General features: G+C 43.5%; 2 protein-coding genes across 2 annotated transcripts in view; both read left to right on the top strand.

The window, feature by feature from the left end:
• LAMP3 (lysosomal associated membrane protein 3) overlaps positions 1–2272 on the top strand; it is a 28484-nt gene extending 26212 nt beyond the window's left edge. Inside the window, exons 7-8 of the mRNA XM_015822404.2 lie at positions 1138–1305; positions 2133–2272. Of these exons, the coding sequence (XP_015677890.2) occupies positions 1138–1305; positions 2133–2272 (308 nt within the window). The remainder of the gene's footprint in view (positions 1–1137; positions 1306–2132) is intronic.
• A 4233-nt stretch (positions 2273–6505) lies between these two features.
• The window catches only part of MCCC1 (methylcrotonoyl-CoA carboxylase 1), a 31491-nt gene continuing 26022 nt past the window's right edge, over positions 6506–11974 (top strand). The window contains exons 1-6 of the mRNA XM_015822403.1: positions 6506–6561; positions 8183–8229; positions 8432–8571; positions 9663–9758; positions 10438–10559; positions 11817–11964. Coding sequence (XP_015677889.1) covers positions 8491–8571; positions 9663–9758; positions 10438–10559; positions 11817–11964 — 447 coding nt within the window. The 5' untranslated portion in view covers positions 6506–6561; positions 8183–8229; positions 8432–8490. The remainder of the gene's footprint in view (positions 6562–8182; positions 8230–8431; positions 8572–9662; positions 9759–10437; positions 10560–11816; positions 11965–11974) is intronic.

Here is an 11974-nt window from a genome sequence, read left to right as displayed (position 1 = left end):
GGGCTCCATGGTATCCGAAGCAGAACATCCAGATTCAGTCACAGTTTTGTTCCATACAGTATTAACCTTGTGAACTCTCAAGCTTCCTCCTTCCGCTATGTATTCAAGTTGGACAGTGATTAGTATTTATATGTTGCTTATATGTAAGGGTGTAGGTCTATACATATGTTGTATATATAGTATGTTTAAATGTGTGTTATGTATGTGTACACTTTGAGAGCAAGCAACTAACTTTCATTTTTAATGTGTGCCATTGTGCCCACAGTAAAAAAACGACAATAAAGGTTATTTATCTATCTATCTATTAGTGGGGATTGTTTTTCTCACTGGCATGGAACACTTTTATACAACTTTTTTGGAATTCCACTAATTTATCCTGCATTAAAGCTGTAAGGATATCAGGCATTGAGATCCCTCCCAGTTCATAACAGCATATTTGTCAGACAGCTCAAGATCTGGAAGACTGCAGATTAACATAGCCTGGAACCACAGCCAAGCCAACTGTATCTTAGAATCACCCAATGTTTCTCAGCCTTGACCACTTTTAAGATGTGTGGACTTCAACCTTCATGCTGGCAGGGGAATTCTGGGAGTTGAAGTCCACATATCCTAAAGTGGCCAAGGTTGAGAAACATTGGCCTAGTCCAGGGGTTTCCAAAGTTGGCAACTTTAAGACTTGTTGATTTCAACTCCCAGAATCCCCCATGCTGGCTGGGTAATTCTGAGAGTTGAAGTCCACAAGTCTTAAAATTGCCAACTTTGGAGACCCCTGGACTAGTCTATCATATCAGAAGTCCCCAACCTTTTGGGCACCAGGGACCAGTTCTGTGGAGAAAGGTTTTTCCACGGACTGGAGAGTACCTGGTTTTGTGTGCTGCCTGCATCCCACGGATGGGGCTTTGCTTGATTGTGCCGACTGGTTGCTGGTATGCCACAGCCTGGCACAGGTCCACGGATCGGGGGTTGGGAACCCCTGTATCATATGACTCCAACCAGGACATCTAAAGCACAGCTCAGTGTTGGGCAAAAAACAGGGCATTAGTTTTAGGGTTTAGTATTGCACAGACACAGAGATATCCCAGAGAGAAAATTAGCCACAAAGATTAACAATGATGTGTCTTTCTCTGCAAATTTCAGGTTTTGCGTACAATGGAATTAAAAATGAGCAGCTCTTTTCCACAGCGGTGGGAAACTCCTTCAAATGCCTCAGTACGCAAACTGTGAGCTTGGCCAGCAACTTTCAACTGCAGGTTGCCAATTCCCAGCTTCAAGCCTTTGATATTGTAAACAACCAATTTGGAAAAGGTTAGTAAATGCAACCCTGGGGGGGGTGTCCTATGAGTAAGAGTTTTCCTGCTGAGGGTGCAAAGGGACATTTTCACACCATAGGTCTTGGGCTAGATGTGAAGCGATGAAGATTTCACTGATTCTCTCTCAGTGTGCTGCATTTAATCCAAGCCAATTTATATGCATGCATATAAATATCTGCATAGGATTCCTGCCTTTAATAAATTCCCCAGTAGCCCCCCCAAAGAACAAATGCTTTTATAATTTTCAGATGTACTGACTACCGGGAGGCAGCACATGACTAGTTTCAATCTTATTGGGATTGTCAAGACATTCATAGCATTATTTATTCATTATTTTTATCGTGCCTTTATGGTTTATATAAATAACAACCTTGTGAGGCAGGTTGGGCTGAGAGAGAGTGACTGGCTGAAAGTCAGCCATCCCTAAGGCGGGACTGGAACTCATGGTCTACTGCAGGGGTCTTCAAACTTGGCCCTTTTATGACTTGTGGACTTCAACTCCCAGAATTCCTCAGCCAGAGTGCCTGGCTGGCTGAGGAATTCTGGGAGCTGAAGTCCACAAGTCATAAAAGGGCCAAGTTTGAAGACCTCTGGTCTACTGGCTTTCTAGTCTGGTGCCTTAACCACTAACCCAAACTGCCTCTTTAAAGATTTGCCATAGTTTGAGATGATTTCAACTCATACAAAGATAGCTTTTACATAGGGTGCTCACAAGGTCTGGGATAATTTTCTATAGCTTTATTTGACTAAGATGAAAATCACTGTGGAATCATATGATGCTTCTTTACTGAAATTTAATGTTCTTTTTTTTCCAAATTGCAGAAGAGGAGTGCACTTTGGATAGAAACAAGAGGCTGATCCCAGCAACAATTGGCTTCAGTCTGTCCGGATTAATCATCATCATCCTGTTCTCCTGTGTGCTTTATAGAAGGAAAACTCACTCTGGATACAGCCGTATCTGAATCCCGAAGTTTATTTATGAATGGGTATAGAGCAGGGGCCTTCAAACCTGGCCCTTTTATGACTCGTGGACTTCAACTCCCAGAATTCCTGAGCCAATCAATGCTGAGGGGAAAGGGAGAGGTTTCCAAGCTGAGCCATGCTGGCTCAGGAATTCTGGGAGTTGAAGTCCACAAGTCATAAAGCGGCCTAGGCCTAGGCCAGAGTAGGCCACCTTGGCTCTATTATGACTCGTGGACTTCGACTCCCAGAATTCCTGAGCCAGCCATGCTGAGGGGAAAGAGAGAGGTTTCCAAGCTGAGCCATGGTGGCTCAGGAATTCTGGAAGTTGAAGTCCACAAGTCATAAAAGAGCCAAGTTTGAAGACCCCTGGCATAGAGCAACAAACGATAAGAACAGCAAGAATGGGAGATTCTACTTGCTTTGCTGTGGCAATCAGATATGCCAATAGCAGTTGAGCATCTTTAAATGATTTTTAAATTCCTGATACTTTTAACACTTAAATCAGAAATTAATCAGCTCAATGCACGAGCATACATGTCTATTATCTATATACAACAGCAGCAAAGTATTTATTTGCTTGAGCGTTATTGGCTTTTTTTAATTCACCTGCATGCATTTGCAACGGTAATCCATGAATTCAATTAAGATTAATACTGTAGTAATAATGTGTGTGTCCCTTTATCACAATTTATCAGACAGATCTGTCTGCAGTAGACACATTGTAAGGGATGCTTAGGCAAAAACTTCAACAAACATTATGCTCTGCGTTTTAATAACAGTTTTGTCACACACTCAGGGCAGGACAAGAAGCAATGGATAGAGGTTTATCAGAGGGAAATTTAACCTGGAACTAAGGAGGAATTTCCTGCCAATAAGAACAATTAATCAGTGGAACAGCTTGCCGCTCAGAGTTGTGGGTGCTCCAACATTGGAAGTTTTTAAGAAGAGACTGGAGAGCTATTTCTCTAGGATGGGATAAAGACTACTGCTTGAGCAGGGGGTTGGACTAGAAGACTCTCTTCCAGTCCTATGATTCAATGGTTCTATGACTGAAATTAATTATTTTACATTACTCCTTAGTTAGGGATAGGATGTCAGCCCTTCTCTAGTTTCTGAATGTAGGATATTTTCAAAATTAACCCCATGCCAACTTATCACTCACAGATCATTATTTCACATCTGCTGCCAACTTCAAGTTTACAATAATGAGTGGATACACCCTTTATACTAAGCCATGACTTCATCATGGCTTGTTGAGTAGCCATTAACTGGCTTGGTAATAAATAATGGTTTATAAAACACCCAGGCTGGTTTTTTTTCCACATTGTGCTGAGTTAAAACCAAACCATGTTATGGCATATCATAGCACAGTGGTGGCGAACCTATGGCACAAGTGCCAGAGGCGGCACTCGGAGCCCTCTCTGTGGGCACGCATGCCATCACCCCAGCCCCGCCTCCCTCGCAGCCCCCTCCTCCCCAGCAGCCCCCCCAGAGGAGAGTCACCCCCGGGTGCGGCCCGGGTGGAGCAGCACAGCCAAGCACATGGCAGCTGGGCAGCAGATGATGCTGTGGGGCATGGGCGGAGGGCATGGCCACCATGGCGCTGCAGGGCCGCCTGGGCGATCTGCGGCAGGCCGTGGATGGCCCTGAGGGCGGGCGAGCTGAGGGCAGAGCAGAGTGGGCAGAGCGGGGGCAGGCCAGGGATGGGGCAATTTTTGGGCACTCGGTCTCTAAAAGGTTCGCCATCACTGTCATAGCATGTGAATTCAACCAGCTCTGCAGGCTTTCACACATACAGATTGTTGCTTCACAATATGCTTGGCCAGAATGCTTAAATTTGTAGCTCACTGCATTGTACAAACCCAGGAATCTGAAATACTTAAATAAACCATGTTTCAGTTAACCACAGATTGGTTCAAAATGCATTATCTGTCTCATGTAATTCAAGCTACCTAATCTAATTTTCAAACTGATGAAACATAGAATGGAAAAAGCCAAGCAAATTCTGCTAAATCAGTTGACTTTGAGGTTACACAGCCTTGTATTCACTGGTATTTTATCAATTATCCTTTAGTTATTCAATAAAAAGCATAACCTTCCTGGAGCTCAGCCTAAATTTTCTTGGCAGAGAATAGGAGTGATCTGCCACTCCTTTGTTTTGAGATGTGTTTTGGACTTCTGACACTCAGAAAAACACTGAAATTGGGCAGCCTTTAAAACTAACTGATCTATCCGTACACAGCTAGACTACAATGGAGCACAAAATTTCCACTGCTAAGCAAGACACTTGTTGAGTTTTGCCCCATTTTAAGATCTTTTTGCCGCAAGTAAGTGAATCACAGCAGCTGTTAAGTGAGTCATGAAGTCATTAAGCAAATCCAGCTTCTTTTGCTTGTCAGAAGCTGGCTGGGAAGGTTACAAATGGAGATCAGATAACCCTGTGTTGAAGGAAAAAGTCTTCGTCATGGTTAAGTCCAAGCCGGGGATGAACAACATGGCGACTGCTTTGGAAAGAAGGTTGCAGTTTATTGAAGAGGAGAGCCAGAAAGAAAGATGTTTCTGGCAGGAAAGAGGAGAGAAAAAAAAGGGTCTGAGCACATGTAGGGAGTGGGTTTTTATACCCTCTGGAGTCTTTTGTTTTGAGTTGTTTCCTGTTCCTGTGGCATGAACTTTGACCTGAGTCTGAGTGTGCTTTTCTGGTATTCTGATGGTGATGGGTTAATCCTATTATGTCCCAAAGGTCATATCCTGCTTCCCTGGTGCTGACTGAGGAATTCTGGGAGTTGAAGTCCACAAGTCATAAAAGGGCCAAGTTTGAAGACTCCTGGTCTAGGACTTCCTATATATAAGTTCATACAGTTCAGGGGCTGGGTGGTTCACCCAATCCATCAATTCCAAGCCTGTTGCTGATACCCTGCAAAGGATGTGAAGTATGGCACCCTTAACTCCATCCTCAACTTTGCCAAAGTACAGGGAGTTCTTGACTTATGAATTCAATTGAACCCAACATTTCTGTTGCAAAGTGAGACAGTGGTTAAGTGAGCTTTGCCCCCACTTTACAACTTTTCTTGCCACAGTTGTTAAATAAATCACTGCAGCTGTCCATTTAGTACACAGTTGTTAAGTGAATCTGGCTTCCCCATTGACTTTGCTTATCAGAAGGTCACAAAAGGGGATCACCTGATGATCCCAGGACACTGCAACCCCTCATAAATATGAACCAGTTGCCAAGCTTCTGAATCTTGATCACGTGACTGTGGGGCTGCTGCGATGGTCCTATGCGTGAAAAAAGGGTCATGAGTCACTTTGTTCCACAGTGCCTTCTAACTTTGAATGGTCACTAAGCAAATAGGGTGTAAGTTGAGGTCTACCTGTATTCATGTATTTTTCTTGCCATGTATATGTATACATCCGAACTAGACTGTGCTGTTTCTCTGGGCCACATATGTGTGCGTATGTGGGTATATGCATAATTGATTTTATTTATTTTTGTTACCTTTATGCAGTGTATATTGGAAGTGGTTACCCTTTGAGAGCTGTACGCAATGAAATCTCATTTTAATGTATGCGGATTAGTGTACATTTAAAGCAGTGTTTCTCAACCTTGACAATTTTAAGGCATGTGGACTTCAACTCCCAGAATTCCACAACCAGCAATGCTGGCTGTGGAATTCTGGGAGTTGAAGTCCACATGCCTTAAAATTGTCAAGGTTGAGAAACACTGATTTAAAGTGACTATATTCTATTCTATTCTAATTTTCTATTTTCTATTCTAAAATCCATACATTTCGGGAACTGGGTTCACCCAAGCCATCGATTCCAGGCTTCTCGCCAACGCCGGTGCAAGGGGAGCGAATCTTGCTTGGCCGGGAGTGGGGGGCTGCTTTAGAAGCGCCCCCAACTCCTTCCTCGCCTTTGCCAAAGCCCTGCACAAACCTAGTTAGAAAACTGGCTAACCAGACCAAGCTTCAATGGGAACGAAGCCATGGGGGTAAAAAACACGGGGCTGGGCTAGGCGGGGCAGCGGCAGCTGGAAAAGCCCCGGACGGGGCGCGCCCTGCCCTTCTCCTTGGCGAAGGTTGAGAAGTTTTCCTCCGCCCGGGAAGCTCCCTGGCAGCTCCGCCGCTTCCTCCGCCCGAGCCCGGCCTCCTTTCCCAACTCGCTGATAGGCCCAAACGCCGCCGCTAGCCCGGCTCTAGTCCCCGCCTGTCTTCAGCTCCGGCGCAGCGATGGCGGCCTCGGCCTTGGCGCTGGCCGGCGAGGGGCCACGCCAGCTCCGGCGGAGCCTGTGAGTGCGCCGGGCGAGGAAGAGGGGCGCGGGCGGGAAGCCTCCCCCCCCCGACTCCGTCCGGGGTTCCCGCGGGAGGCTGGGAGAGGAGAAGGCCGCTTTTCCCCTTCGGGTGGGCAGCTCCGCGCCTGTGCCGAGCCGCCCACTTGCAGAGCCCCACCGTTTGGCTGGGGGTCTCGAATTAAAGGGGGACCCCGCCGTCCCCCTCCCTGGAGTGGGAGGAATGTGTTTGAGGTCGCCCTTTGTAACTGCTTGCTGGAAATCAACCTGCACGTGTGGGTTGGGTCTGACGCGCGTTTAAACTTTCACACGACCTCTCCCCCCATAACATGGAGCAACTGGAGCATAGCTAAATGTCTGTGGAGATTCTCGGTCATCCAGGTCATGGTTGTGCCAAAGGTGCTTTTTCAAGAGGCAACTGGACTTTCTTGTTTCGCTTCTCATCCCAGAAGCTTCTTCAACTCTGAGCTGAAGAAGCTTCTTGGATGAGAAGCGAAAGGTCTTCAAACAAGAAAGTCCAGTTGCCTCTTGAAAAAGTACCCAGCTTTAGGACAACTGGAGCACTAGTGGTAATAGGTGATTTGTCAGCCGTTTGTCCCCGACATATGGCACAAATTGCCTCCACCATATTGCAGAAGGGGATCTTGTCCAACCCCCTGTTCAAGGGGGAGACCTTATATACCATTTCAGACAAGGGTTGTCTAATCTCCTTTTAAAAAGCATTGTTGTTCTTTGAGAATGGCTGTATCAGGCCTGGGGAATTGTGTTCACACAATACACTGAACTACAAACTGAATCCTCTCTAGAAGCAAGCTTGAATTTCCCCCAGGAACTACAGGGTTGGATCCAGGTTGTTCCCTTGTCAACAGTATAGAATGGATTTGCCAAAGCTGCTTTTGGGATTTTGTCAAATCTCCTGGTGGTCTCCCATTCAGGTTTGAACACGCTCTCATCCTTGCTTAGCTGTCCCAAGTTCACACAAGGTCACTTTTTTTTAATGTATCTTCTGCAAGGTGATTTAGGAATGGGTCAAAATGTTATTTGAGCTCCAAAAATGTGTTTATTGAAAAAAACAGTGGTAGAACTAAAAATGAGAAAGTATATTACGCAAACCAGAGTTAATGGTTGGAGCTGCTGGCAAGGGGTGGAATCTTTGAATGTTTCTGGAATAGCTTATGCCTAGAAAATGTTTGTAAATCATTCATTCGGTACTTTTTGGAGTGTCAGTGGGCTAACTTAAGAATGCAGCTAGTCCTCAACTTGCGACTACAGCTGAGACTAGAATTTCCATTGTTAAGCAAAAGTGGTTGTTAAATTAATCACACCCAGTTTTAGGATCATTAAGTGAATCGGCTTCCCATATTGATTTTGCTTGTCAGAAGCCGGCTTGGAAGGTCACAAATGGCAACGGTTCAATTTACACCAATTACAAAGGTGTAAATACATGCCATTTGCCAAGTGTGCAAATAATGATCACGTGACTGTGGGAATGCTGCAATAGTCATAAGTGCAAGGACTGGTTATAAATCATTTTTTTCAGTTCTGTTGTAACTTTAAATGGTCACTAAATGAATATTAAATTCCTGTTTGGATTTTTGACAATGTTCTTTTTCTTTCACAGAAAATGGCTTTGGGCTTTGTGTACCAGAGAATATTCTTTTGTAACAGGTAAATTATCTGGCTTATTTTCTTTATGGGAAATTTTCTAGATTTTTTTTTAAATGGTAACATATTTATAATACCTAGAAAATGAACTTGCAGTCAGATAAAAATAATGACATTATTCTGGCATTCTGCTCTGCAAGTTAGTAGTAATAGGATATTGGCATAATTATTGCAGACCTTGAAATGCTTTTTATTTGAAAAACAGGTCAAAGGAATATCGAGAAAGTCCTTGTGGCAAACCGAGGAGAGATCGCCTGCAGGGTGATGCGGACAGCTCGGAAGATGGGGGTGAAGTCGGTGGCAGTTTATAGTGAGGCTGACCGGAATTCAATGCATGTAGCCATGGTAAAACTCATCAGCTGACACTCTTAAGGACTGATCTTAAAGGAGCCAAATTATGGAGCCAAATAATCTTGAATGAATAATACATTCACTTATCATACTTGGTGATATTGTGGTTGGCTTGCTTTAGATTGATCACAATACAGGTAGTCCTCAACTTAAAGCCATGTGTTTAGTGACTGTTCAAAATAACAACAGCACTGAAAAAAGTAACTTATTTAAATGATCTTTACAGGATCCCCATGGGCACGTAATTAAATTTTGGACACTTGGCAATTGGTTCATATTTATGACAGTTGCCGTGTCCTGGGTCATGGGATCACCTTTTGTGGCCTTCTGACAAGCAAAGTCAATGGGGAAACCAGATTCACTTAACAACCATGTTTTTAACAACTACAGTGATTCATTAACAGCTGGGGCAAGAAAGATTATAAAATGGGGTAAAACTCATTTAACAACCATCTTGCTTAGCAATATACATTTTGGGTTCAATTGTGGTCGTAAGTTGAAGACTGCCTATATGCAAACTTAACCATGGTGGTTTGCACAATGTTTAGAAGACAATACGTTCAGGCTTTAAAATAGTCATGGCTTAGCTCAGTGTTTTTCAACTTTGGCAATTTAAAGATATGTGGACTATCACTCCCAGAATTCCTGCATTGCTGGCTGGGGAATTCTGGGAGTTGAAATCCACATATCATTAAGTTGCTAAGGTTGAAAAATACTGTAATTCAGTGCATAGGGTTTAAATCACATTTCAGGGCTAAATAAAGCAATGTTTATAATCAGTATTCAAACTTTAATGTGAAGTCCTATGCATGGGGTGTCCACAGCAGTGGTCAAAAAAATCAAGATGGTGGCTTTGAAGAATTGAAGCCCTGTCTCTTTTTTTTAACCAGTGTTATCTCACAAATTATAAAGGGGTGGGCCTTTATTAGCAAAATGGTTCAGCTGCCATTTTGTTAAGCTACCTTCTAACTAATCCAGCTCAACCCTCTACTGCCCGAGTTTGTACTTCAAAGATGCATCAAAATATTGTGGAAAAGTTAGCCTGAAACATAACACAATAATAAAATGATGCCGTTTTCTTGTAGGCTGATGAAGCCTATTGCATTGGCCCAGCACCAGCTCAGCAGAGTTACTTATCCATGGAAAAAATAATACAAGTGGCCAAAAAGTCTGCAGCACAGGTACAGATTCTGCTTTGTATCAACTAATTTTTTTACTTAAAATTGGGTTAGTGCAACATAACATAAGAGTCTGTGTGTAAGAGACTAAGCTCACACATTGCAGTCTTTGATATTCTGATTTTTTTTTAAAAAAAGCAGTTTAACTTTAATCAGCAATTCTGCTATTTTAAATGGTCTCATTTCCCACAAAGTTCGTTAAATATTCCGCTAATTCTCTTTCTGTGGTTAAACTATGTGCCCTAATATGCCTGCTAATTGTAGAGGTTCAGCCATCCTAACAACATGTAACTATGCTACTATTCCATAGGTATTTTAAGTGCAGCAGAAGGATAGTGCCTGGATGGCTTTGCGGATCACTCATAGCAATTGATCAGATTTTTTACTGGTCACATACAGTGGTAATTGTTAGGTGGGAGGAGTGGGCACTAACTAACCTTTGCATTCTCCTATTGGTCAGCTGAAGAAATGACCAATTGATGATAGTATTCTGAAGTCGGTGGCAATGGAAAAGATTGCAGGTAGCTTCAATCTGCTTTTGAGAGTTTGGCAAACAGAAACAGCAGTGCAGACGTTTCTGCATTTTGGAGGTCAGATGCAGCTTCTGTGGACCTGCTACAACAGCAGAAGCATCAAGAAGCCTTAAAGCCTCACACTATGCCCTTGATATTTCCTATTTTAGGCTATCCATCCAGGCTATGGTTTCTTATCCGAAAACACAGAGTTTGCTGAACTCTGTAACCAAGAAGGGATAATTTTCATAGGTCCTCCTTCATCTGCAATCAGAGATATGGGCATTAAGAGGTATTCTGTGTTATTTCATGGCTAAATTTATTATGAAGAGATTCTTTTGTTGGAACTACTAGATCAGGGGTAGGCAACCTCGGCTCTTTTATGACTCATGGACTTCAACTCAGGAATTCTGGGAGTTGAAGTCCATGAGTCATAAAAGAGCCGAGGTTGCCTACCCCTGTACTAGATTGTTCCTTGTATTTGACTTGGGCTGCCCTCTTAGATAAATGCAGTGAATTGACCCTTCGATCCTTTAGTATTCTGAGAATTATGGTCTCAAATGAAATAGGGTCAGCGCAGAGCACCCAAATGCAGTACAGGTAGTCCTTGACTTACAACAGTTCATTCAGTGACCATTCAACGTTACAACAGCACTGAAAAAAGTGACCTATGACCATTTTTTACACTTAGGACCATTGCAGCATCCCCACGGTCATGTGATCAAAACTTAGACACTCGGCAACTGATTCATATTTATGATGACTGCAATGTCCCGGGGTCATGTGATCACTTTTTGCGATCTCTGACAAGCAAATGGGAACACCAGATTCAATTAACAAACCTGTTATTAACAACTGAAGGCATTCACTTCAATGGGAGTAGATAAATAGGTACCACTTCAAAGGGAAGATAACTGTGGTCCATGATGTCATGTTGGCCACATGACCGTAGAAATTTCTTCGGACAGCCCTGGCTCAATGGCTTTTGAAACAGAGATGAGCACTGTCGCCTAGAATCGGCAACGATCAGCAGAGTAAAATCCACAGGGAACTCCTTTATATAATATAATTGAGGTTAAATTAGAGATGGAAAGGGAAAGAATCTAGATGTAGTAGTGGTTGATTTACAGGCATCAATCCGCCCTGAGTCCGCCCTGAGTCTGCAAGGAGAAGGGCGGGGTAAAAATTCAATTAAATAAATAAAAATAAATAAATAAATCAGTCTTGACACTTGGTGGAGCCCTAGATTTTCCCCTTGATCAAAATGGAATGTGGGTTTTTTTCTCAATACTGTAAGGCAGGGGTCTTCAAACTTGGCCCTTTTAGGACTTGTGGACTTCAACTCCCAGAATTCCTCAGCCAGGCACGTGTGCCTGGCTGAGGAATTCTGGGAGTTGAAGTCCACAAGTCCTAAAAGGGCCAAGTTTGAAGACCCCTGCTGTAAAGAAAGTGCATCAGTTGAAAGAGAGGTGGGTTGTGGGAGTGAAAAGCTTTCTTGCCCAGTTCCTTCTGTTGTTGACACTGAACGTGAAGGTGTGTTCCCTTGAAGTACTTCTAAGGCCATCATGTCGGCGGCTGGAGTTCCTGTGGTGGAAGGTTACCATGGTGAAGACCAATCGGATAGGTTTCTGGAAGAGCAAGCCAGAAGGATCGGCTACCCAGTTATGATCAAAGCTGTCCGTGGAGGTGGAGGAAAGGTAGCATCCA

Source organism: Protobothrops mucrosquamatus, unplaced genomic scaffold (genome assembly GCF_001527695.2).
Source record: "Protobothrops mucrosquamatus isolate PMUCROS unplaced genomic scaffold, P.Mucros_1.0 scaffold1554, whole genome shotgun sequence".
Classification (NCBI taxonomy): Eukaryota; Metazoa; Chordata; class Lepidosauria; order Squamata; family Viperidae; genus Protobothrops; species Protobothrops mucrosquamatus.
The sequence above is the reverse complement of the archived record's forward strand: the minus strand, read 5'-3'. Positions and strand labels throughout refer to the sequence as shown.